Source organism: Sorex fumeus, unplaced genomic scaffold, assembly GCF_029834395.1.
Source record: "Sorex fumeus unplaced genomic scaffold, SorFum_2.1 ptg000080l, whole genome shotgun sequence".
In the NCBI taxonomy this organism is placed as follows: domain Eukaryota; kingdom Metazoa; phylum Chordata; class Mammalia; order Eulipotyphla; family Soricidae; genus Sorex; species Sorex fumeus.
In genome coordinates, this window is record NW_026606137.1 from 3366107 (window position 1) to 3394077 (window position 27971).

The 27971-nt window shown below is 40.2% G+C and overlaps 1 protein-coding gene and 1 non-coding gene across 2 annotated transcripts in view; both read right to left on the bottom strand.

The window, feature by feature from the left end:
• Positions 1-27971, bottom strand: part of PKHD1 (PKHD1 ciliary IPT domain containing fibrocystin/polyductin) — a 579380-nt gene that overhangs the window by 36261 nt on the left and 515148 nt on the right. Inside the window, exons 60-62 of the mRNA XM_056130637.1 lie at positions 24021-25035; positions 9802-9937; positions 7211-7298 (exon numbers count right to left, since the gene is read on the bottom strand). Coding sequence (XP_055986612.1) covers positions 7211-7298; positions 9802-9937; positions 24021-25035 — 1239 coding nt within the window. The remainder of the gene's footprint in view (positions 1-7210; positions 7299-9801; positions 9938-24020; positions 25036-27971) is intronic.
• LOC130038846 (U6 spliceosomal RNA) lies at positions 14416-14520 on the bottom strand. The gene has a single exon (XR_008794799.1). It is a non-coding gene; the product is annotated as a U6 spliceosomal RNA (small nuclear RNA).

Consider the following 27971-nt stretch of genomic DNA (forward strand, 5'->3'; position numbering starts at 1 on the left):
ATTTCTTCTTTGAGAAAATTTCATTTCATCATCCCATTTTCTGATAGGATTGGATATTTTCTTCCTGTAAATTCAACCAGTAACTTGTAAATCCTTGATGGCAAGCCCTTATAAGATGGATATTGAGTGAATATTCTTTCTCATTCTGTAGACTGTCTTTGTATTCTGGTCACTGTTTCTTTTGAGATACAGAAGCTTGTTAGTTTAAGTTAGTCCCATTTGTTTATCTCTGCTTCTACTTGCATTGTCATTGGTGTGTCATCTTTGAAGCTTCAATGTTGTGGAGGGTTTTGCCAACATTGTCTTCAATGTATCTTATGGATTCTGGTCTGATGTTGAGGTGCTTAACCCATTTTGATCTGAATTTTGTGCATGGTGTTGAGTAGAGGTCTGAGCCCATTTTTTTATATGTAGCTGTCCAGTTTTGCCAGCACCATTTGTGAAAGAGTCTTTCCTTGCTCCACTTCACATTCCTTGCTTCCTAGATAATCTCTATTGTTAAAATCCACCAGATTTATGGTATTCTATTGCTCAGCTTGACAGGCAATTTACAGGTATGGACTGAGTGTAAGGCAGAGGATGTGTGTAAAGTTTAAAGTATAGAGAAGGTAAAAAAAAGCAATGACATAAACTTAAAGACATCAAAAAATATAGAGAAGGTACAGGATATTGGTAAAATCTGGAGCAGAGACAAAGGCAGGTGGCTCTAGAAATCAGAAGATGACATGGCAGAGTGGGTGCTATATATTTTTTGATGCTACTATGTTGTTTTTTGACCATAGGTGAAATCTAATCCATTTTCCATGTTACAATGCCAGCCACAACTTAAAGATTTTGAGGAATGTACAAAATAACAGCATTCGAACAGACAATGTAAAATGGTATCATGCAATCAACAACATCCAGTGCCAGTTTGGTGTTTAACTTCCACATTGGCCAACCCTGAATAAGTTTGTTTAATCACCTTTCTTTCTGGTCTAACTTTACCTTATCTTTTTTTCCTTCAAATTTATAAAAGGAACAATTTGGGGATGTCCTCTTTCCTTAAGATTTTAACCCAGGGAGCTTTAGACTTAATTGCTATCTCAGTAACTAAATTACCAAAAGGTAAAGTTGCTTCCATATTTTTTAAAGGATCTACCTGTCTGCAAACGTTTTGTGTTCCCAAAGACAAGAAAAAACAATACAATGTCATAATTATCCGTTGGAGTTTCTAACGTATAAGCTATGACACTAGTATACTAGAGGAACTTCTTATTATGTCTTTGGTTTTTTTTTAATCTTTTTATTGAATCACTGTGAGATATGCCCTTACAAAGCTGTTAATGATTGTATTTAAGTCATACAGTATTCCAACACCCATCCCTCCACCAGTATACATTTCCCAGCACCATTGTCCCCAGGTTCCCTCCATCACTCCCCCTCCCCCCGGCCAACCCCTGCCTGTGTCTATGGTAGGCACTCTTCTTCTTCTTCTTCTTCTTCTTCTTCTTCTTCTTCTTCTTCTTCTTCTTCTTCTTCTTCTTCTTCTTCTTCTTCTTCTTCTTCTTCTTCTTCTTCTTCTTCTTCTTCTTCTTCTTCTCCTTCTCCTTCTCCTTCTCCTTCTCCTTCTTCTTTTCTTCTTCTTCTTCTTCTTCTTCTTCTTCTTCTTCTTCTTCTTCTTCTTCTTCTTCTTCTTCTTCTTCTTCTTCTTCCTCCTCCTCTTCCTCTTCCTCTATCTCTCTTCTCTCTCCTTTTTGACATTGTGGTTTGCAATATCGAGAATATCCCTTTACCTACTTTTAACCCTCAGATCTTGGCCAGCATGGTCATTCCCACCAATTATTGTCATACAGGTCTCTTCTCTATCTTACCTACCTTCAGCCCCACACACACTTGTGGTTGGTTCTAACCATTAACCAGTCCTCCTAACCCTTTTTTCCTGGCCATGGATATTAGTCTTCTACTATATATTTTTTATCCACCAAAAATGAATGCATTCATTCTGTATCTGTCCCTCTCCTTCTGACTCATTTCATTCAGCATGATGTTGAATAAGTTTTATCTCAAGGGATTTTCATTGTTCAGTAAGATAATTAAGATTTTATAATTGTAAAATATCGCTTCCCATTAAAATCATGTTGTGTATGCTTTTTTTTCTGGGCCAGATATCCTCGGTTCTCTGAAAAATACGTAATCAAACTTCCTTAGGTACAAGTCTTAGAATCTGCATTTAAAATAACATCAATTTTTGATTTCTTACAAGTCCCAGGGAAAGAAAATGAAGTTAAGAGGTCACTTGATCACTCACTTGACATCCTGTTATTCATTGATTTGCTCGAGCTGGCACCAGTAACATCTCCATTCATCCCTGTCACATGTTAATGTATACCAATGGCATCTGCTCATTCTAGGAACACGAAGAGCCTCAAACCAATTGTTCAGGGTCTTAATGAAGAAGTCTGACCATCTCATAGTTGGGCGACCATGCGATCTTTTGACACATCGTGGAATCCAGTCGGTAATGGCTCTAGTCCAGCAGTCGTCTCTAAATCTCATTACGTGTCCAACCCATCAGATTTTCGATGCCTTGGCAAACAAGACAGCTTCCCTGATTCTTGACCATCGACAGAGCGGGGAACTCCGGATTCTATCTCTCATTTGAGTGAAGCATTATACTCCAAGTATAGCTTTTTCGCTTCCTCTTTGGGAGACCCGGATAGCGTTCTCATCCTGTTTGCGTAGGGCTCAGGTCTCTGAGGCGTATGTTAATGCAGGAAGAACAGTGGAATCAAAGAGATGTGTCTGGAGCCGGAGGTTCTTCATCCTCTTAGCTATTTCTTCGATGTTCTTGAAAACATTCCAAGGTGCTCTCTTCTTCCTGCGCTACTCAGGTGCCAGGTCATTCGTCATGTTGACTTCTCAACCTAGGTACACATAACTGTTGCTTTCGGAGATGTTCATCTCGTTGAAAGTGAATGGAACATCAGGAACGAGACCATTTCTCATAAACATTGTCTTCGTGAGATTCAGCTATAATTTGACCTTTCCACATGCATGGTCAAAGTTGGTCAGCATTTGTGCCGCTTGGCTAATGTTTGGTGTTATTAGAACAATGTCATCAGCAAAGAGGAGGTGATGTAGTTGCCAACTGTCTATCTTCACTCCCACCCCTTCCCATTCCAGTCATCGCATGCATGTCATTCTCAAGGGTGGTACTGAAGAGTTTTGGTGAAATGGTATCACCCTGCCGAACCCCTCTCTTGACATCAATGATCACCTCCCTGTAGAATGGTGAGATCCTGGTAGTGAATCTGCAAAACAGCTCATGGAGGATCCTGATGTATTGACATAGAATGCCCTGATGTCCATATTTTATGTCCATATTTTTGATCCTGGTTCTGGAGACCAGGTAGTTTCTGGGTCCTTTTCATTTTCTATCATAGTATTTACCTGGGCTGGAGTGATCATACAGCAGGAACGATCCTGATGTATTGACATTGACATTTGGCTAGGGCCTCGATGAGCACTTCAGTCTCAACAAAATTAAAAGCCTTCTTTAAATCAATGAACGTTAGACAGAGGGTCATCTTGAACTCCCGAGAAACCTTAATGAGCTTGGTTATCATGTGAATATGGTCGTTTGTGCTAAATCCTTTTCAGAACCCAGCTTGCTCGCATGGTTGTCCTTTATCTAGTGTTCTGCCAATCCTATTCAGGATGAACAGCTTGTAGACAACAGACAACAGGCAGATCGGGCCATAGTTGCCAATGTTGTGGATGTCTCCCTTCTTGTACAGTAGTACAGTCCTGCTGGCTTTCCATTGGGACAGAACCTTACATTCAGGTAGACAGGTGGCGTGTGAAGAGCCGAGCCAGTGTAAAGTTAAGAGGTGTACTTGGATTAATCACTAGGATAGGGGAGGATCAAAAATATGGACATAATATAGGGAGAGGAGAAAATGAGTTCTGGAGAAGAGGTAGGGTCTGGGTCCTTTTCATTTTCTATCATAGTATTTACCTGGGTTGGAGCAATCACACAACGGGTAGGGTGTTCACCTTGAATGCAAACAATACGGGTTCATTTTCTCCATCCCTCTCACAGAGCCTGGCAAGCTACCGAGAGTACCCCGCCCACACAGCAGAGTCTGGCAAGCTCCCCATGGCGATATGCCAAAAACAGCAACAGTAGGTCTCACAATGGTGCCCCCTCAAGCAAATTGATGAACAACGGGAGAACAGTGCTACAGTGGACAGTGCTATATTATTTACCTGTTTTCTTCCCACTCCTTTTCCTCTGTTGATGTTGTTGCAAATGAACAGGGTTTACACACATGCTTAGCTGTTGTGCTCACACAACTGGATGTGAGACTTGCCAGAGTGCCATTCCCTTAGTGCGTGTATGTTGCTCAGACACATTTCAGCTGTGCTTCCTAGGACTCATTGTGATGCTTGCACACATGCTAAAATTTGCACTCCTGGCACAGCGCTCACATGTTTTATGTTGCGATGATCAGCACGGGTTTCACTCACACATTGTAGTTGTGGAGCTCACACACTCCTGTCTGTGTAGTCAGACTTTACTTGAGGTTTTGGGAGTTGAGAGAGCAGAACTGCCAAGAGGGATTTGCATATATGGCAGCATCAGGGATCAAACTTAGGGCCTCATACTTGCAAGGTAGACACTCAGCCATGGAGTCATCTGACAGCTCTTCACATATATTGTTTTTAATATCAAGAGAGGGTGTGTTTTTGTTTCCCCATAGAAGTGACGTTACGCTCTTTGATCCAGTACCTAGAATATTTTGTCTCAGGGATACTGAGTAGTTTGCAGAAAAACAGAACGGAGACCAAATCATTGATTCAATCCTCTTTTCCTTATATTATCTTGTACATGATATGAAATTACAGTCTTTCATCATGCAAGGGAAGAGAAGAGGAATTTGTTTCTGTCCTTATCACAGACACTGTCATTGAAGATCATGTGTGGACTAAATATTTCTTCTTCATCACTTATCACTTAATCACTTAACTTCCCGTTAGTCGTCGATTTGCTCGAGTGGGTGCCAGTAACGTCTCCATTTGTCCCTGTCGCGTGCTAGTGTAGCCCAATGGCATCTGTTCGCTCTGGGAACATGAAGGGCCTCAAACCGATCGTTCATGATCTTCAGGAAGAAGTCTGACCATCTGGTAGGTGGGCGGCCACGCGGTCTCTTGACATCCCGTGGAATCCAATCAGTAACAGCTCTAGTCCAACGGTCGTCTTTAAATCTCATTACGTGACCAGCCCATCTGATTTTCGACACCTTGGCAAATGAGACAGCGTCCCTGATCCTTGATCGTCGACGGATGTCAGAACTCCGGATTCGTTCTCTCATTTGAGTGAAACGTGATATTCCAAGCATAGCTCTTTCTATTCTTCTTTGGGAGACCTGAATGGCGTTCTCATCTTGTTTGCGTAGGGCCCAGGTCTCTGAGGCATATGTTAATGCAGGAAGAACAGTGGAATCAAAGAGATGTGCCCGGAGCCGGAGGTTCTTCGTCCTCTTAGCTATTTCTTCGACGTTCTTGAAAGCGTTCCAAGCCGCTCTCTTCCTCCTGCGCAGCTTGGGTGCCAGGTCATTTGTCATGTTGACCTCTCGACCTAGGTACACATAGCTGTTGCATTCGGAGATGGTCGTTCCATTGAGAGCGAATGGGGCGTCAGGAACAAGGCTGTTTCTCATAAACATTGTCTTCGTAAGATTCAGCTGTAGTCCTACCTTTCCACACTCACGGTCAAAGTCGGCCAGCATTTGTGCCGCTTGGCTGATGTTTGGTGTTATTAAAACAATGTCATCAGCAAAGCGGAGGTGGTGTAATTGCCGACCATCTATCTTCACTCCCATTCCTTCCCATTCTAATCGTCGCATGATGTTCTCGAGGGTGGCACTGAAGAGTTTCGGTGAAATGGTATCACCCTGCCGCACCCCTCTCTTGACATCAATGATCACTTCTTTGTAGAATGGTGAGATCCTGGTAGTGAATCCGCAATAGAGCTCACGGAGGATCCTGATGTATTGGGCTTGAATGCCCTGATTGGCTAGGGCTTCAATGACCGCTTCCATCTCAACAGAATCAAAGGCCTTCTTTAAATCAATGAACATTAAGCATAGCGGCATCTTGAACTCCCGAGAAACCTCAATGAGCTTTGTTATTGTGTGATATGGTCGATGGTGCTGAATCCTTTGCGGAACCCTGCTTGCTCGCATGGTTGTCCTTCATCTAATGTTCTGCCAATCCTATTCAGGATGACTCGAGTGAACAACTTGTAGATGACAGACAATAGGCAGATCGGGCGATAGTTGCCAATGTCATGGATGTCTCCCTTCTTGAACAGTAGTACGGTCCTGCTGGTTTTCCATTGGGACGGAACTTTGCATTCAGACAGGTAGCGAGTGAAGAGCCGAGCCAGTGTATTGATGAGTACTGACGGCAGGTTCTTCAGGTGTTCAGGTCTGACCTTGTCTGGGCCGGGTGCTGTTTGTTTCTTTACTGACGAAATGGCGTGTCGGATTTCGGAGGGGAGAACGTTGGGAACCACATACCCATCCTGTGGAATTTGGTATGTTGGCAAGTGGACATGGCTATCGAAGAGATTTGAGTAGAAGTCATGGATAATCTTCTCCATTGCCGTTCTGGAGGATGTGATGGATCCATCAGGACGTCGGAGGGCAGTCATCTTGGTCTTATAGTTGTCGAAGGACAGGCGGGCCTTACGAATACTTTTCCCGGCTTCTGCCGCATCTACCAGTACTTCTGCTCTTCTCTCTTTGAGGTCTTCCTTGATCGCATCTCTGCACTGCTTTGCAAGCTCGGACGTTAGCTTGCGGTTGCCTGAGGCATGCGCCAAACCACGCTGGCGAATTAGCTCAAGAGTTTTCGAAGATAGACGACTTTTTGTGGCTATCTCTCTCTTGGCGTTCCTCGCACATTCATGGAGGTGCTGAACCAGTCGATCGTATTCCTCGTCAATGTTGTCAACAATGGCATCTTCCCATGTTGCCGCAATAGTACCAAAGAGTTCCCAGTTGGTGGTCATTCTGGGAGTTCTCTTTTTTTTTTGATGAAGAGAACTCTTCTTCATCAATAGGAATATTTAGTAGTACTGATGCTGTTACAAATTGTTAATAGTTACTTTTTTGGTTGTTGTTCAGATGAAACAGTAAATGATCTCTAGAATGTCACCTACCTCTCAGGACTGAATCCGGTGTCCCTTCCAGAGAAACAGAAATGACCCAAGGTTCTGAAGGGGTTCCCAAGGACTCCACTATATGATTCTGGAAATTTAAGAAAAAAAGTTAAAATTTGACTTAGAAGAGATGTTTTTGACACTATCTTACTGAGAAAATCAGACAAGATGTTTTATGATGCACATATCAAGTAGATGAATAAAGGAAGAAAACTAATTAGAGTATGTATTCTTTCTCATATTAATAATATACCAATGAATTTATTGAAAAAATAATGGAAATTACTGAAGGATTTTAGGGTAAGGCAATCAAGAGAAAGTTTAACTCGTACAATAGAACACTGGGGTTATGTGCTGAATGAGGAAGGCAGATCTACTGGAAGAAAGCAGAAATGAATTAGATGAATTCCAAACTGGATCAAAAATAATTTTGCCAAATGTGGAACTTGGTTTTTATAGTCTCAGAGTCTTGGCCGCTGATGGGATTACACTGCGCCAGGGGGCCAGTTGGTGGGTGTGACTCTGAGACTATAAAAACCATCAATAGGAATATTTAGTAGCACTGATGCTGTTACAAATTGTTAATACTCTGAGACTATAAAAACCAAGACTCTGAGACTATAAAAACCAGCTCCCGGAGGAGAAGAGCGCAGTCTCCTGCCCCAGCGCCTGGCTATTCCTCGCAGTGGCCCCTTGGAGGGGAGCGGGTTGAGCTTTCCTCCCGGCCCTGGCCAGGGCCCCGGCAGCCGAAGACCTCCAGGACCAGCCACCACCATACTGAGACCACTCTCCGCACACCTGAAGGTACCGGCAGAGGGACAAAGCCACGTGGGTTCCGGGGCCGAGATCTCCAAGCCTACTCGGATTGGAGTCGAGCATCCTCCACCCAGATCCTCCAAATTCCAGTAGGCAGGGATCACACCCACCACCTGGCCCCCTGGCGCCATGTAATCCCATCAGCGGCCAAGACTCAGAGACTATAAAATCCAGATCCCGGACGAGAACAGTGCAGTCTTTTGCCCCCGCGCCTGGGTGTCCCTCGCCGGGACCCCTTGGAGGGGAGCAGGTCGAGCTTTCCTCCCCGCTCCGACCGGGGCTCCAGCAGCCGAAGACCTCCAGGACCAGCCACCACCATGCTGAGACCACTCTCCGCACACATGAAAGTACTGGCAGAGGGACAAAGCCACGCGGGTTCCGGGGCCGAGACCTCCAAGCCTACTCGGATTGGAGTCGAGCATCTTCCATCCAGATCCTCCAAATTCCAGTAGGCGGGGGTCACACCCACCACCTGGCCCCCTGGCGCCGTGTAATCCCATCAACGGCCAAGACTCAGAGACTATAAAAACCAGCTCCCGGACATCTTATTTTGACATCTTATTACCTCATTCCTACTTTGGACAAACTGGCAGGTTACCGAATGTAGCCTGCCCACACGGCAGAGTCTGGCAAACTCCCCGTGGCGTACCCAATATGCAAAATACCAGTAACAATGATGGGTCTCATTCTCCTAAAGAGCCTTGAATATAATCTCAGGGCTAGGATGAAGGAGACATTACTGGGGCCTGCTCGAGGCAATCAACCAATAACAGGATGATCTGTGATCTGTGATCTGTGTGGAACTTGGTCCCATGTTCTTCTTCTTTTTTTTTTTAATCTGAAGGCATATTAGGGGACATGTTTACAAAGAGTGGAAAACTAATTTAATAATCAATTATACATTTTCTCTGTGAGTTTAGTAAGTATAGAAAAAAATAAACCAGACAGGGAGATGGAAATTAGAATTAAGCACATAAGCCTCTTGTTGGTTTACTTAGCACACATACATGAAGTAACTAAACCTTGCCCGAAAGTTATTACAGGTGTTAAGGTACTTGTCTTGACCCTGACCTGGTCTTCTGACCTGATCTCCAACACTTCCTGGTCTCCTCAGCACTAATAGGAGAGATCCTCAAATGTGAAGTTAGGAGGAGCGCTAAGCACTACTGGCTGTGGCCCCCAAACAAACAAAAACAAAACTCAACATAAAGCCAAAAGGCAATGGCAACAAAATTTTCTCTTATGATGGCCTTTCAGTATCTGTATGGCAAACTATAATGCCCAAAAGTAGAGAGAGAGTAAGAGGAAAATTGTCTGCCATAGAGGCAGGGGGAGGGGTGAAATTGGCGGGGGAGGATACTGGGGACATTGGTGGTGGAAATGTACACTATATGACTGAAAATCAAACATGAAAGCTTTGTAACTCTATTTCACAGTGATTCAATAAATTTTTTTCTCTTATGAATATATATATCTTTGGAGATGTGAGATTTTATAGAAGATATGAGAGACCTATTTCAAGAATTTTCTTGGGGAGAAAATTGATCAAAATTATGTCTTCATCCTTTATCATATCCTATACAATTATAGAAAGCAGAAGGAAATCAAGTCGTAAAGTGAAAGAAATGGGTAGTAACGAGTTCCATGTGAAGCAAACATCACACGTACTCATCCATCATTCTGTGGATGAGTATCATGGTGATGAAATCTAAATTAGGCATGAACACTGCATGCTATCTGCACGAAAAAGACGCTACTATCTATGAATAAGTTACCTCCTTGTCCAGAAAAATAAGCTGTGGTTGTACTGGGAGTTCTTTTCCAACTTCTCCATCTGAAGGTTGGGTTAGGATTAAAAGAGTATAAGGCCGGACATATATCAAGTTCTCAGTGTGAAAACTGTTTACGTTTCTGGAACATGTGAAAGAAAATAGAATGCACATGTAAGATTACAAATATCACTTCAGTTGCTCCCTTAAACACTAATAATTTACCAGTGAAATTACCTTCTTCTGTTATTAGTTTCAGAAATATTAATACCTTGTACTACTAATAGGAACATAGAATGATTATTTGTTTATATATATTTGCATGAAATATGGCTAACGTAGTAAAGGATGGACTGGACATGTGTACAAGTAGAGAAGCACAGATTATAAAATAAAATTTTTATTTGCTTTATATTTTGGTGTTACAGCCAGTGCTGCCTCAGGGCTTACTCCTTGCTCCGAGCTCAGGGATCACTGCTGGTGGGCATCAGAGGACCAATATGCAGGGCCATGAAGTGAACCTAGATCAGTCATGTGCAAGAAAACCTTCTTTGCCAAATTCGCTTCTTCAGTCTCTGAACTAAGATTTTTACTATGGTTTATTAAGAATAGTCTAAAAAGAATCAGAAAGGGAATTTATGAGACCCAAATATTTAGGTTACTTAGATTTAGATATGTAATCTATATGCTAAGCTATAGATAGGCTAGGAAGCCAGATTTCTCAAGAAATTCCCTGTGTGTAGCGTTTTCCAATTTTTATTGTGCAACAACCCCAACTATGGCTATTCATAGATAACACCTCTGAAAAAGACTGACAAAATGCCTGCAAGCGTGTTCTGAAACTACCTCATTAAATCTTTCAACTAGGTCATACAGTTCCATACTGATATACTTTGTGGGCTTGTACTTGGTTCAAAATAGGAGGTAGGGTAAACAAATTCCCTTTAATTTAATAAAGCTACCGAGAGTATTGGATATGCCAGACACAGTAACAACAAAGTCTCCAATGGAGACGTTACTGGGCCCGCTCTAGCAAATCGACGATCAACGGGAGGGCCTTTACCTTTACCTTTACCTTTAGGGTTAGAAATATTTAAAATTAATAATATCAAACATTTATTGTGCATCATGTAATATCCTAAGATTTCCACATATGAGCCCACTGTATCTTGAAGATGAGAACAGGGAAAGGAAGAAACTCAGTGGGGGGAGTAAGAAGATGCAGATGTGATATAATAGGGGCAAAGGTTAGGGACCTTGGTGATGTAGAGATGTATGTATCTAAATCAAGACCCCAAAACACTGAAAGCAGGAAATCCAAACTATCATAACCAAACTTAAAAATGTGCTTGTCAAGGCAGACTATGAGGGCAGAGAGGGGTGGGTATGGTGAGAGAGAACCTGGGAACGTTGGTGGAGGGAAGTTGACATGAATAATGTGATTGGTGTTGGACCATTGTATGTCTAAAACTCAACGATGAATCACTTTGTAAATCATGATGTCATGATAAAAATTAAATTTAATGGAACTCTTACCAACATATAAACAACATTAAAGTCTAGAAAGTTTTCAGTTGCATGACAAAGCTTGTACAAATAGCAAGTGTATGGCCAAGGAGTATGTAACTGTACCTCACAGTGATTCACTAAAAAATAAATAAATATAAGAGTGCACAAATGAGCTATATATTTTTTTTCGATTATCACAAGTACGTAAATTACTGATGTCACCTATAACAGAATAAGTATACAATGACATGGCTTGGTAAATTATATAACTCCCAAATGTCATTTAACCAGATTTTGGAAATTTTTTGGTCGCCAAGGAAGTCTTATTATTAAACATTGTGTAATTACACATATATTTCCGCATTAAGTCTATTCTATTTTATATCATAGGCTTTCAACATAATTTAACAATTGAATAAAGATTTATCAGGGCCAGAGAGACAGCACAAGTGGTCAGGGCAATTCCCTTGTATTAAGTTCCATTCCAAGCACAGCATATATTCCCCTGAGCATATCGGAAGTTATACCTGTGTGCAGATCCATTAATACATTCTAAGCACATCCAGGTATGGCCCCCAAACAACAAAAAAATAAAATAAATAAATAAAGCTATCTCAACATCACATATAATGTATTACCCAATAGAGAACATTCCTTGACAGTTTCTATCTAAAGTAGCCTTGGTCATCTCAAACAAGGCTTTGATTGAAAAACAGTAAAAAGTAGCTTGCCCTGTCCTCTATCGAATGCTTATAAATTAATGCTTATAAATTAATCTCTAAAATTACCTTAAACAGTTTTGTGAGAGGAGAGAATAAAATATTTATTAATATGGAACAGACGTGTCAAGCAAGGTCATAATTAGTCTTAAATAATGGAAATAGTGGGAGAGAAATTACAGTGGATCACAATCCAGAAGTTTTCTGCAGAAGGCCATGCCCCTCTCCCCTGAGAATCCTAGGAAATGGGGACAGAGTGGGACAGGTAATTCTAGAACTGTCTCTGATCATTACCAACTAAGGTTCTGGGCTCTCTCTAAAATCCTTCATGGGCAATTCAGAAGACATGAGCATTATCTACCATCATTCATTCATTTGCTCAGTCCCAGTGGTTGAAACCCTTTTTTTTAAAAAAAAGAGTTAAACTAAGATTTTTTAAATTCATGCTATGAATTCTATCCCTGCCAGGTTCCCATTCGTTAGAAAAGTCTAGCATTATCACCAGTTCCTAGTCTCTCCCACCGAAGGAAAAGCACTTAAGTGCTTTCTGGTGCAGAACCAGATGCAGCAGCGTGGGTCTGAAAAATCCAGGCGCCATCAAAGCTACTGACATAAGCACATAGCTATCTAGTGATGAAGGGACGAGAGCCACCCGCTTAAACACCCACTCGAAAGCCCTTCCCTGACACACTTTAAAGTTTATTGTGAGCAAAAACCTCTTATTAAATGTAAACAGCATCTCACTGGAGGTCAGAGACTTCTGCTACAGCATATCCCAAGGTAATACCACTTTAAGCGCCACATAAACTCTTAAGCAGTTTCTATCCTAAAACCTGACCGTAGGTGGTACAGTTTTTTACGATATGTTATAATAGTGCAATAAATCTGTTAGCTTAAAATCGAATCTCCGTGGCCTTTTAGAGAAATCATCATTAAATGCAGGGTCCTGTTAATGATGCCATCGAAGTGAAATTGTTTAATCTGCTGAGGGGGTGAAAGGTCACCAAATGAATTTTTTATAATACATCAACTTGACACGCAATAGGGAAAACTGTAATAGATAAAAGCAAAGGAAAAGGGCACTGTCTTCTTCTGATAGGTCAATAGCAGCCAAGAGAGTCACTCATCCACTTTCCTTTCACGATGGGGCTCCTTTTGCATTTAATATGGACACCCAATTAATACCTCAGCACCACAGACAACCTCATTTTAGGTGACTTATAGCAATTTCTCCCCCTTCCCTGAAATGAAAGTGATCACAATACATCATAGCATTGTGCGAATTAACGTTAATTGATTCAAGTTACCAGCAATGATGGGCCACTTATATAATCTAGGCGTTATTGGGTGCTAGAAGGGATGGAGGGAAGATTAGATTCCAGTGTCCGTTGCTGTGACGACGGGAGTCACCTGACGCCTTGTTAGACAGTTGTAAGGTTCTATTGCTGGCCCCAGTGGGGTCGTCAGTAAACTGGAGTGATGTCCAAACATCATTATACGCTGCTCCGATATTAAAGCAAAGGGATTAGCAACTTATTGCAAGCAACCTGGATTTGTCATTGTGCTGTCGTTATCCAATTTTCAACCTCTAATGTGACTGTGGCCTGCGGGCAGAAGGACCTACAGCCAAACTTTAAAAAATGGGGGAGGAAAGTTCCCTCTAATCTTCCCGGTTTTAACCACGATTTTACAGTTTCCAATAACCAGTCAGGTCTGTGAAAGAATTCCTCTCCAACCCCCACCCTAAATGCTCAAATGAGGGTTAAAAGAACAAGATCAGGAAAATACAGAAAATTTCCAATTGAGAGGTCACTACGATTCATTCTAACTCTTGTTTTTCAATGGGCCACGTTCAAAATACCTCCCCTATAGAGAAGGGAATTATTTCTATTTTCTTGGCAAATACAGAAAACAAAGTCTATTGGTGAAAGCTGGCTCTGGGCAAGACCTGGGGCAGAGGAGGTGAGTGTTGGGGAGATTAGAGGTACTTTCTTACTCCCTCTTAAGCATTAATCTCCTCAGAGCTACTAAATCAAGTTCCTGTTGAACTTTTTGATGAAATGTTTCCGGGTATCCAGTTTCCAATCACCTATTTTAAATAGTCTAGATAAGGAAGAATCTATATGTGCCACAAAGACAAGTCAATGTCAGAGGAGTCCATGAGATTTTATGCCCTGGAAGAAGCAAGTCACTTCTCCTGACAATCCAGTTTATCAAACATGTTACCACTCCTACTATGTAAAAACATTATTCAAGGTACAGTGAGATAAGCCAAATAAATAAAACATGATCTCTGTCCCTCAGGAATAAACTTCTATGTGGTTTTCTAGGAAAGAATTACTTTTCTGCTTAGCTTTAGAGTAGACACATATGACCTTACTTACATTTTTTTTAAAATATGGAAAGCTTCACGAATTTGCGTGTCATCCTTGTGCAGGGGCCATGCTAATCTTCTCTGTATCGTTCTAATTTTAGTATATGTGCTGCCAAAGCGAACATTTACTTCCATTTTATGGTCCTTATGCTCCCTACTAAGCCTAACCAGGTGACATTAGTAACTGCCACTTTCTAAGAAGGAAGGAATATCTTATGATCGGCACAAGAGTATGTGGTTCCAAACACTACCACCATTCCTAATCAGTACCTACCATCCGCCTTTGCTTTCAGGTCACTAAATGCCTCTGAAAAGCCACCACCACTTTTGGCCTGGCCAAATTCATGTTCTAGAACATTACTTAATCCGTGTGTTTAATGCTATGCTTTGAAGATTATGCAACTTTTGCGATTCTTTGGAATTACTCATTATCATACAGATAGAATTTTGCGATTCAGGAGTCCGTGAAGGCATAGGATAAACAAAGCACAGCTTTAAACTGTCAGTTCAGTGGCAAAATCCCAAGTGTTTTAATTTTTTTTCCTGTTTTGGGGATATACCTGACTGGGCTCAGGGATTATTCCTGGTTTTGCACTCAGATGTCCTCCTGGCAATGCTCAGTGGAACATATGGGGTATAGGAGACCATAAGGGAACATAGGTTGGCAGTGTGCAAAGCAAACGCCCTTCCATCTGTATATCAATCAAACCCATAATCGCAAATATTTTTAGTTGGCAAATCATGTAACATTGCCTTTAGTAATAAATTTGGCATGTATATATTAATCTCGGCCAAGTGAAATGCTGGATACACAATTAAATATATGTGTATTAGATCTTAAATATATATGATAGTCTTATTGAATGAAATTTAAATAGAAATATTTGGTGGGAAAAGGAAAGGTATATTTTTCGAGAGAGAACATGAGCTCGAAAGAGCAAGCAAGCAAGTTAAGAGACAGACACAAGCAAGCAAGATATGCATTCAAGAGAAAACACGGGGTTGGAGAGCAAGCCTACATAAAATATTTTAATTTATAATTTATTTTGTGGTACTGCAGCACTCTAGTATTATCATAAAAAAATCAATCACTCAAAGTCTTTGTGATCAAAGAAATTTAACATTAGATATTGGCTACAGGAAAATATTAGACCAATAGAGTTGTGAAGGGCTGGAGCGATAGATAGCAGGTAAGGCGTTTGCCTTGCACTAGGCTGACCCAAGTTTGATTCCTCTGCACCTCTTGGAGAGCCCGGCAAGATATCGAAAATATCTCGCCCACACGGCAAAGCCTGGCAAGCTCCCCATGTCATATTCGATATGCCAAAAATAGTAACAACAAGTCTCACAATTTGTTGTGAGACATTACTGGTGCCCGCTCGAACAAATAGATGAACAATGGGAGGGCAGTGCTACAGTGCTACAGAGTTGTGAATAGAATAGACTTCACTATCTGCAACTACTATTTAACCATAAGTTATTGTATATGACACTGCATTTCAGTACACTTGGGAATATAATAGAAAGTTGAAATTATAGGTTTCTACTAAGTATTGTAAAGGTCAATAGACACTTGAGTATTTTAAAGTGAGATTACTGGCTAAGCAGATTTAAGATAAATTAAACAGAATTCTGCATTATATTTATTTATCATATGAGAATATAGAATACTTAGCATATAGAGAGTACTGAGATTTAGTATATTATAATTAGATAGCTGAATAAATTTTTGTCTGATCATTCATTTTTAAAGCTCGAAATTTTTATCTGACCTGTGTAATACTTAGCACATAAGAGCTGTTCAGTTAGTGTTTGGGGCCCTCCCGTTGATCATCGATTTGCTCGAGCGGGCCCAGTAACGTCTCCATTGGAGACTTTGTTGTTACTGTGTCTGGCATATCGAATACTCTCGGTAGCTTGCCGGGCTCTCCGAGAGGGGCGGAGGAATCGAACTCGGGTCGGCCATGTTGGGCGCTTGTAAGGCGAACGCCCTACCCGCTGTGCTATCGCTCCAGCCCAATGTTTGGGGAAAACTTTAAAATGCAAGCTTTCATAAGTCTTTATTATATTTACCTACAACTTCACCATCTATCTATACAAATAAATTTTGTTATTTGACTTTGGGTTATATAATTCCATTTTACAAATACACACACTTACGGGTGAGAAACTGTAAATGAAGAAACATAGATTATAATTAGTGTCCTGTTTATAAAGAAAATATCAGAAGATATGAAATATTCATATAAAATCAAATATGTTGTGGTCTGGGGTCATGTGTATAAAGAATAATGATCATTGAATCATTGAGAAAATGGAAATGAGAAATAAATGACAGTTTTAATAATAAGCATGCATTTCAAAAAATTCTAGAGGTCTACTTTGTGTAGCCTTTAATAAGACTTTCATGTGGTTTTGTTTTGTCTTTTAATAAAAGGTTGAGCACTGAAAGCTAAAACAAAACTAGTATTAAAGGAATAACTTTGGGTTCAAATAGAAATATCTTTTTTGCAAAAATATCTCATTTCCTCACAAAAATACTATTGTGACAACTCTGCCTTCACCTAGCCCAACAAAGTAGTGAATTTGTATTGTAGTGTAAAGAAGAAATGTTATAGATACATTCAAAATGGCAAAGTTCTAGTTTGGCCATAAGGGTGAAAAGAGCAAGTATAGAAATCAACACAGAAATCTCTTCCAAGATGAACGTTCTGCTTGTCTGGGGAAGCACATCCTCCTGTGTTGATAGAAAGGACTTCCCCTTGCATATTCCAAAGAGCTCTTTCCTACAAAGCAGGAACAGGATTTTTCACAAGACAATGAGTGATACTAAATGCCAATAAATTGATCTCCTCCATAAAATCTCCTAATTTTCTTTCCTCTCCAAGTCCACTTCTTGGAGTGCTTTTTATACTGGAAAAACTTTAAATTTTAAACATTACTGGTGCCAGAGTAGCACTGTAGCACTGTCCTCCCGTATTCATCGATTTGCTCGAGCAGGCCCAGTAACATCTCCATCATGAAACTTATTCTTACTGTGTTTGGCATATCGAATATGTCACGGGGAGCTTGCCAGGCTCTGCCGGGCGGGCGAGATACTCTCAGTAGCTTGCCAGGCTCTCCGAGAGGGGCGGAGGAATTGAACCTGGGTCAGCCAGTTCGGTCGTGTACAAGGCAAATGCCCTACTGCTGTGCTATTGCAAACGCCCTACCGCTGTGCTATTGCTCCAGCCCCTGGTGCCAGAGTAATTTTATGATATTTGAAACACTCACACTACTGACCCCAATTTGATCCCCTTATACCACATAAGGTCCCCTCCAAAACTGCCAGGAGTGATTCGTGAGGACAGAGTACAGTCCCTGAGGACATCCAGATGTGTCCCAAATTACAAGAAAGAAAAAGCTACTAACGTTATGAGTAGATACTCCACTACCTCCCATGATGTCATGCTTACCCCAGCTCTTACCATTCTCAGAGTTCAAAGTTCGTAAAAATGCCATGAACAAAGAGCTCTGTGATATCACATACTCATTTTCTACTACCGCATAAAAAAAGTTGGCACAAAGTTAGTGACTTATACCACATAAAATTATAGGTTGTGGATCCAAAGTGAAAATAGTTTGACTAGGTTCTTCCTTTTGTGGGAGAATCCATTTCCAAACTCATCCTCATTGCCAATAAATTTAATTTCCTAGTGACTGTGGAATTGAGGTTTCTGCTTTCATCCTGACCACCTGCCAAGGTTTACGCTGTACTCTTATTAGAGTCCACGGGCATAGGCTTTTCTTTCACTTTCTCCCATTTTAAAGGAAGTAATATTTCAAGCCCTTCTCATACTGAATATCTCTGCCCTCTCATATTTTCTTCTCCTGGATCAGGAAACAGTGGTCCTCTTAGAGGAGTCGTGTGTTAGGTTAGGCCCACCTTGATACTCTGGAGTATTCACTCATATCTGAACGTCAATCGTGCCACATAACACACCTAGAAGTCATACCCTATCAAGAGTTCGGTATAATTATTTAGTTCCTGGATTTAGGGCAGCACCTCACTGGAAGACCATTTTAGAAATCCAGCCAATTACAAATAGTTTTGACATTTCAATAGCTGAAGTTCTACAAAAGATGTGAATACATTAAATTTTAATATATGATGAAGAATAGTATTTTTTAAAGACATTTTTAAAAATGGCACTTTTTAAGTGGAGTATTTTTAAAAGTTCTGTAGAATAAACTGAAGGTAGAGAAGAGAGAAAAATAAATTGATCAAAAATCAAGTTTTTATTGGACGGAAAGGAAGCAAAAACAAAGTATATCGCATTGGAATTCCAGATTAAAGTCTGAGCATAGAACTAAGATCCCTGGGGCTGGAGCTATATAGTAGAGCGAGTACTTTTGCCTTGCACACAGCCGACCCAGGTTCGATTCCCAGCATCCCACATGGTCCCCTGAGCACCGCCAGGAGTCATTCCTGAGTGCAGAGCCAGGAGTAATCCCTGTGCATCGCCACGTGTGACCCAAAAAGAAAAAAAAAGAAAGGAAAAAAAAGAAAGAAGATCCCTGAAACGAATACCCAGTTTAAAAATGGAAAATCTAACATTTGTTTGTCTTGGTTCCCTCTACTCCATTAAAATAATTTGAAAGAATAAAAATGCTGTAAGTCAATTAAGATAGGAACACAAGTGAAAGAAAAAAACTGACAAAAGAGGTCAACAATGCTTTGGAGGATGAAAACTCAATTTCTGGAATTGGCATAGTGCAAATAGAGAAAACTTAAAGGCAGATGATGCTAGAGAAGGATGAGATGAGAAGAGAGGAGGACAAGTTACTAAAAATTGTCACTGTGCACAATTTACTAAAAAATGTGAGTGGCACTCTGCTTCTTTCTTCCATGCAGAAACTGGTAGCTTTGTGAAAGCAGGTAGCATTGCCCTTGAAAAAGTAAGTGTCTGATGTCATCTCAATACTCTTAATGTATACAGCCCATTGTATTAATATGAGTGAACCTCTCATAAACATCCTTGGTGCTCTTTCCAGAATAGTCTGTGTATCTAGACTCATTTCTGTTTCCTCGGTCACGGTCACGATCCTCCTGTTGTTCATCAATTTGCTCGAGCAGGCCCAGTAACGTCTCCATCATGAGACTTCTTGTTACTGTGTTTGGCATATTGAATACATCACGGGTAGCTTGCCAGGCTCTGCCGTGCGGGCGAGATACTCTCGGTAGCTTGCCGGGCTATTCTCTTTCCTCAAGATCAAATAATTAGCTTGTCAATGGCTCTCCAGTGAGTCATTGGAAGTCCCAACTGACACTGATGAAAGTTGAAAGGAACAGGGCTGGCCTTGGTATATGCACAGGGCTGGAGGTTGTTTCCCAATCTGTGCAATTCTTAGAACCATGGAAACCTTGGTAACTCCCCTTTAATCCCTCAGAGAACGGTGTTTCTAATTTGGCAGAGATTTATACATGTATGTGTGAAAAAAGCCTTTTCTAATCAGACGAGATCGGGCGCGTTCAGGGTGGTATGTGATTGCTTTTCTACAATTAGAAAATCTCTTTTCAAACATTAGAGGAATGGAGATAATATAGGGGATATAACAAATTCTGACATAAAATTGATGTAATATATACTTGGAGAAGTTACCTATTATATCAGAAAGAGCTGAGTCAAATGTGAAATCATGATGACACTGGTGGATGGTGGGTGATATCACCCAAGCATAAAAGTGATCTTCTCTGGAAGTTGTCTTTCCACCTCATCACCGAATGATATCCCCACACATATATGACAAGTATATCTGACTTGTGCCAGATCTACTCTCTTTGCTGACTTTCCTCTGTTATAAAGATACTTTTTCTACTACTTTACTTTACCATCCTGGCTTAAAATCTGCATTTTCATGGAGATACTTCTTAATATATTATATACGTCAATTGTCTTAGAATGAAGCCATGTTAAGCTCAGTACTGAAAAAATATCATGAAATTTAGCAATGATTTGATGTTTTCTATCTAGACACTCATACATATAATCTACTTATTATAACACAGTGTGACTTAAGTGAAACTGTAAATATAGCAAAAGTTATTATAGCTTTATTTATATTTACATGTTTAGTAGGAGCCAGAAAATTCATTAGGATAAAGGAGCTCCAAGATGAGATAGAGGAAATCTCTACAAAAAAAAAAAAAACTGATGAAAAACAGTCTAAAAAAAATGAACATCACACCATGGGATAAATTCAAAAGGAACAACTAATGAATGAATCATTTGAGCACTTGAGGAACAATAGCTGAATTTGATGAAGAATCTATAGTTTTAAAAAACACAGATAAGAATTTCCCAGAATTGAGGGAATACAGGTAACTCAATACAGGACACAAAGGGTCCCAGCAAAGGCAGACATAAATAGAAAAACTTCAAGACACATGGTGCTCAAAATGTTATAAACCAAAGACAGCGATGGAATATCAAAAAACAGGAACTTTTATACAAACAAGCAAACAAACAGAAAAGTTCAGAGCAGATCTCGCAAACGAGATGCTATAAGCTGAATGAGAATGGAGAGATACAGTGCAAAAACTCAATGAAATGAACACCTCGCCAGGAATACTCTATCTAGCTAGATTATCATTCATATATGAAGGAAACAAAAACAAAAACACTGTCCTCTCGTTATTCATCTATTTTCTCGAGCGGGCCCAGTAACGTCTCCATTGTGAGATTTCTTGTTACTGTGTTTGGCATATTGAATACTCTCGGTAGCTTGCCAGGCTCTCCGAATATGAAGGAAAGACAGAGAATTCCAAGAACAGGCAACAGTTGGGGAAATTCATGGCTTTAAAACCAGTTTTGCGAGAAGCATTAAAGGAGCTTCATTAAGGACAAGACAAACTCCCCAGCAAGTGGTATTGAGAATGGTGCTCACTCATGGAGCTAATGATGGCCTTTTACTAGGTTAAGGAAGGTATATTTATTCCTAACTTGATGTTATAAATTTTCAATAGCAAATTATCTCCTCACTTATGTGTTTGATCAGGGTTTTTAAAAATTTCATCCATAGATTTTGAATACATTCTTTTATTGTTTAGTGAATACACTTAAACAGAATCTATAGTATTTCCTAGTATAAAAATATATTCCTTTCCTTGGATAAAACATGCTATTATATTTCTGTAGGCCTATTCTAATTTTATTCTTTCAAATATTTGCAGGCTTTTAAGGGCATACTCAGTGATGTTCAGAGCTCACTCTTGGCTCTGTGGTTGGGGATCACTCCTGGCAGGGCTCAGGGGACAATATGGGGTACCAGGGATCAAATTTGGCTTAGACATATGCAAGGCAAGCATCTTATACACTGTACTATCACCCTGACTCCTAAAATTTTCTTAATTCTTTTCATTCTTACTAAATTTTATATTTGTAGGATTATCTGCTTCAGGTAAATTTTAACATGTGTTCACATAGACGGGGCTAGAGTGATAGCACAGCAGGAAGGGTGTTTGCCTTGCTCATGGCCGACACGGGCTCAATTCTTTTGTCACTCTTGGAGAGCGCGGCAAGCTACCAAGAGTATCCTATTCACACAGTAGAGCCTGGCAAACTCCCCATGTCATATCCGATATTCCAAAAACAGTAACAACAAGTCTCACAATGGAGACGTTACTGGTGCCTGCTCGAGCAAATAGATGAACAACAGGACGACAGTGTTACAGTGCAGTGCTATTCACATAGAAATATTTGCAATATTCGTTTTTAATGTTTATGAACCTCTAAAAAAGGATGTGATTTTTGAAAAAAAATACTTGATTTACTTCTTTTTGATTTACAATATTGTGGTATTTCACAAAATTCACACTATTAATAGGTGTCACTACTTCCACAATTTAAAAAAAAAAGTAAACTAAAAGGAATCTCTTCTGGGTGAGGCATAAAACAAGCATAGGAAAGTTAAAAAAAATAAATGGTCAAAGTCATGAAAACCGATGATTTTCTCTGTAAAACAGATTACATGCAGGGGACGTGGGAGGTGTTTTGGCAACACTGTAGAATAAAGCAGGAATTCTGGAGTTTGGTGTCGAACTGATATGATATATGCATGAATGATATGACGAATGGCATCATAAACTCTATAAATTCTGGTACTTGAATAAAAATGTTTAAAAAGGACCCATTTTTACACATTTCTAATTTTCATACTACCAGCTACAATGTAATAATAATCTTAACATGCTTAAGATTTGTGTGTTCAAATATCCAAGATTTAATAGATAATGGATAAAGACAGATAAAGGGCTGGAGCGATAGCACAGTGGTAGGGCGTTCGCCTTACAAGCGGCCAACGTGGCCGACCTGAGTTCGATTCCTCCGCCCCTCTCGGAGAGCCCGGCAAGCTACCGAGAGTATTCGATATGCCAAACACAGTAACAACAAAGTCTCCAATGGAGACGTTACTGGGCCCGCTCGAGCAAATCGACGATCAACGGGAGGGCCTTTACCTTACCTTTACCTAATAGATAATGTAACTAGGAATATTTTAAGTTATAGGCTAAAAATATCCAAAGTGCTTTAATTCAACCAGAATGCACAAAAGTTTTTGCTTGAGTTTTTTATACATATTTATTGTCTATAAAGAAAAGGAACAAAATTCCTGGTACTAATCTCGGCCCCAAAAGGAGAGAGATAACAAAAGGGAATGCCGTGCCACAGAGGCAGGGTGGGATGGGTAGGATGGGGGAGGGAGGGATACTGGGATCTGTGGTGGTGGGAAATGGGCACTGGTGGAGGGATGGGTATTTGATCATTGTATAATTGAAACCCAAGCACAAAAATTTGTAAGTCTAAAACTGTACCTCATGGTGTCTCACAAATAAAAATTTAAAAGGAAAAAAAAAAGAAAAGGACCAGTTGACCCTATTGTAAAGACTAATAAGACATTCAAGATAAATAAAATTATTTTTTGGTGGAAGGAACATACAGAATGGTGTTTAAGGATTATTTCTGACTCTGCACTCAAACATCACTCCTGGAAGTAATTGTGGGATCATATGGGTTAGTTCGTCTAGAGTTTAGGTCTGCCACATTCAAGGCCAGCACCTTATTTGCTTTATTATATCTCTGGTGCCTAAATAATCTTTTTTTTTTTTGCAGCCTTGGGAGGATTGAACTTGGGGCCCCCTCGTGCAAGGCATGTCAGACATTTGAGTAATCATCTCCTTGGATCTGAAGTTTTTATTTTATTCTGAGATTTCCAAATTGTTCTTGGAGAGTGGGTGGAGAGCCACTCCCCGTAGTATTCTGTTACTGAAAGTTTCAGTTCAGTGTCAGGCCAGTAATGTGATGCTGCTAGTAGGGTTTCACTAGGACCACACCCGAGGTACTCAGGGGTTTCCCTCAAGTTTACACCTGGGCAATGCTCACAAAACAATGTGGTGCTGGGTTCAAACCCAGCTTCCGGTGCATGACAAACATGTTCTTCTTGACTGCTGAACTACTTTTCGCCATCCTATAAGTTTTCTTCTTATTTTAAGCAAGAAAGCATATGTGATTTAATGTACATGAATTGACATTTGCAATGTGTACCCATAACTTCGAGTCATTATTGTAATTATAATTAGTACCTACCCATTGCCAGTGACTCCCTTTGAATGGGTGACCAGTAAGGCCCCAATATTCATATTCAGAACATTGTCCAACATTCCTGTCTGTTGAGCACAGATAATCTTTTGAGCCAAAATCTGGAGTTTGTCCATTGATAAGGATGAAATCGACCCAGTCATCCTTCTTACTGGTAAGTCACCAATTTCAACGATGATCACTGTTGAGATACTTTCCGTAGTGTTTGGTGGTGACATCCTATATGAGCTCATATCCATCGTCAGAGGTCTACGCTGACCAAGTCCATAATAACCGGAACACGTCACAGTTGGGCAATTGCGCTTTCTCTTTGCTTTACTGTCAGCAATGGCCTTTAAGGTTGCTTTATTGCCAGGCAGTTCTTGAATGATTCTGATTTGGGATTGGCTAACCTGCAAGAAATCAGTTAGTCTTTCAAGGAGCAGAAGTTCCCAACCTTTTTCTAGAGCTGAAAATAACACAGTGAGCGCCAAATGGATGGAAACACCAGAATGTATTTCGATGGGTTCCTCTCCTTGTAGGACAACATAAAAGAGGTTATCTATAATGTCAAAATAGTTGGCACCTATTGATCCATTGAGCAACGAGGAAATTGGTTGTACCGGAGTAGGTGAAATCATGTGTTCACCTAGGAAAACATGGGGACTCTGAAGTTCATGGTAGAATATAGCCAAGAGAAGTTTTGTGTTGTTTTTGTTCCCCACGAGAAAAAAACGCAAAACTTGAGGCGTCTGATCTGCAAAACAGACCTTGGTGATTTTCCCAGTTGGCAAAAGAGAATAGAAAGTAGATGCAGACCCTGAAGAAAAGCAGGGTGCATTGGTATTTGCACTACTAAAGGTATCAACAAAACCATCAGTCACAGACACAACTGGATAAAACTTTTGCACTTGCCAAATAACATTGGTATTGTCAAGAATTAAGACCACTTGGTCAGTCTGCTTGCAAATGTAGCCATGCATCTCATATCGGTATGTGCATTTCTGTTCTTCTCTAAATGTACCTATAAAAGAAAAGAAGAGAATTAAGTGACACTTGAAAATCAATATCTTAAGAGAGACATAAGCACATCTAAGCTCACTGCAGCATAGGATTAGTACAAAATAGGTTATGTTCACAATCCAGGTGTCCAAACACTGAGTGGATAACCAAGCTGTCATACAAAATACACAATGAAATGCTATACAGCCACAAGGAGTGATAAAATCATGTAATTGGCTGCAATTTGTATGGAACTGAAAGATATCATGTTAAATGAAGTCAGAGGGCAAAGAAAAATGTCAGATGGCCTTACTAATCATAGAATGTAGAAAAACATCTTCCGAATGGTCAGTAGCAATGGTAAAGGTGGGTGAAACACTGGCTCTGTATCAGAAAGGAAAATTTTAAAGAAGATAAATGGGAAGGGAGAAGCAAGAAGAGGAAGTCTAAATGCAGTATCAGGGCAAGGGATGGGGCCTTGAGCCCTTATCTATCTATAAAAAACTAGACTCAACATTACCATAACCTTGGGGCCCAAACTACCAAAACCGTTGAACTTAAAAATGTTTCTTTCATGGAATCAGGATGGGAGGTGGACTATGGCAGGTAGTGGAGGAAATGAAAGACGGGTTTGTGTGAAGAATTAAAACCACTTGGGGGTCACATTGTAAGCCAAAGATGCGATTGTAAAATAAATAAAGGAACAAACATGATAACTTCTCAGTTGTATTGTGAATCATAATGCCTGAAGGAGAGAGAGATAGGAAGAAGAAGAAGAAGAATAGGAGGAGGAGGAGGAGGAGAAGGAGAAGGAGAAGGAGGAGGAGGAGGGAGGAGGAGGAGGAGGAGGAGGAGGAGGAGGAGGAGAAGGAGAAGGAGGAGGAGGAGGAGGAGGAGGAGGAGAAGAAGGAGAAGAAGAAGAAGAAGGAGAAGGAGAAGGAGAAGGAGAAGGAGAAGGAGAAGGAGAAGGAGAAGGAGGAGGAGGAGGAGGAGGAGGGGAGGAGGAGGAGGAGGAGGAGGGGAGGAGGAGGGGGAGGAGGGGAGGAGGAGGAGGAGGAAGAAGGAATAAGAAGGAAGAAGACAACGACAACAAAGAAGAAGAAGAAGAAGAAGAAGAAGAAGAAGAAGAAGAAGAAGAAGAAGAAGAAGAAGAAGAAGAAGAAGGAGGAGGAGGAGGAGGAGGAGGAGGAGGAGGAGGAGGAGGAGGAGGAGGAGGAGGAGGAGGAGGAGGAGAAGGAGAAGGAGAAGGAGGAGAAGGAGAAGGAGAAGAAGGAGAAGGAGAAGAAAGAAGAAGAAGAAGAAGAAGAAGAAGAAGAAGAAGAAGAAGAAGAAGAAGAAGAAGAAGAAGAAGAAGAAGAAGAAGAAAGAAGAAGAATGCCTGCCATAGAAACAGGTTGTGGGGAGGGTGGCTGGAGGAATACTGGGACACTGATGTTGGGAAATGTCCGCTGGCGGAGGGATGGGTGTTGGAGCACTGTATGACTCAAACCTACCACGAACAGCTTTGCAACTGTATCTCACGATGATTCAGTTTTTAAAAAGAAGCTGCTGTAAGTGGCGATGTACATCATACTGTCTAAATACAAATAGTTTTTTTTAAAAAAATAACAGAGGAAAAGAATGGAAGGGTAAAATGTGGAATTATGAAGTTTTAGAGAACTTTTAAATGTGAAACTTTGAAAAATCACAAATCCCTGTTGAACCTGTGTGTTGCAGAAAACATGAATCACCACCAGGTTCAAATACTCCAATCCATTATCCAGAAGCAAATTCAGAAGAATCATGATAAAATATGAAGCATCAATGCAAAAAATCCATAACCCATGCTAATTTTATGCATGAAGTTATGAACTACAGAATTATAAACAAGAATTCAATAAGCATTTGTTGGTATTCTTTATATATGCTTAATCTACTGATAGTAGATTAAGATATAGTTAGTTACTTATATCTATACCAGTTTATTTAATAAGTCACTTATCTTTTTGCAATTATTAAGCACTTTTCTGGGACTAAAGATGCCAACTACATAAGAATCCTCAGATATATGTTAGTTATTTTTCAGTTTAAAATTATAGTTACCTTCATAATTTCAATGCAAATCATATATACATATATGTTTCTACTCTTCTTATTTGTTTTGTTTTTCCACTGCTCAAGGGTAACTACTGGCTTTGGACTAAAGAATAACTCTTGACGGTTCTTGTGGGACCAAATGGGACACCAGGGATCGAACCCAGGTCTGCCACATGCAAGACAAGTGCCTCACCCACTATTCGATCACTCCAGCTCCCTGTATGTTTCTATTCTTAATTCATTATTTTTAATTTTTCGAAACATTTTGTATGAACATATTCCTATAAAAAGATCACACACACTGTAATTTCTGAGATATTTGGTTGGTGTCCTACCACTATGAACTTCATAATCAAGAACTTGTATAAATTAAAACATCATAAAACTGACTATATCATAGTTTGAATCTTGAGATATCAAATTTGATTTCAAATAACTGATTTCTTTTCAATGATTTTTTTTGGTAGAAGAGTTAGCATCCTGTGGCCAAGTTGCTAATTGCATTGTTTATTATTATTATTATCATTATTATTATTATTATTAGACTGGAGCAATAGCACAGTGGTAGGGCATTTTCCCTGCACGCTGCTGACTTGGCCCACCCAGGTTTGATTCCTTTGCCCCTCTCGGAGACCTTGGCAAGCTACCGAGAGTATCTCGACAGCAGAGCAAAGCCTGACAAGCTACCCGTGACATATTCAATATGCCAAACACAGTAACAACAAGTCTCACAATGGAGATGTTACTGGGCCCGCTCGAACAAATTGATGAACAACGGGAGGACAGTGCAACAGTGCTACAGTGAGGAAAATTTGTTTGGGTGCTATATGGAAATTGATACAAAATTATTAATTCAAAATCAAGAGTAAAATGAATATTAGT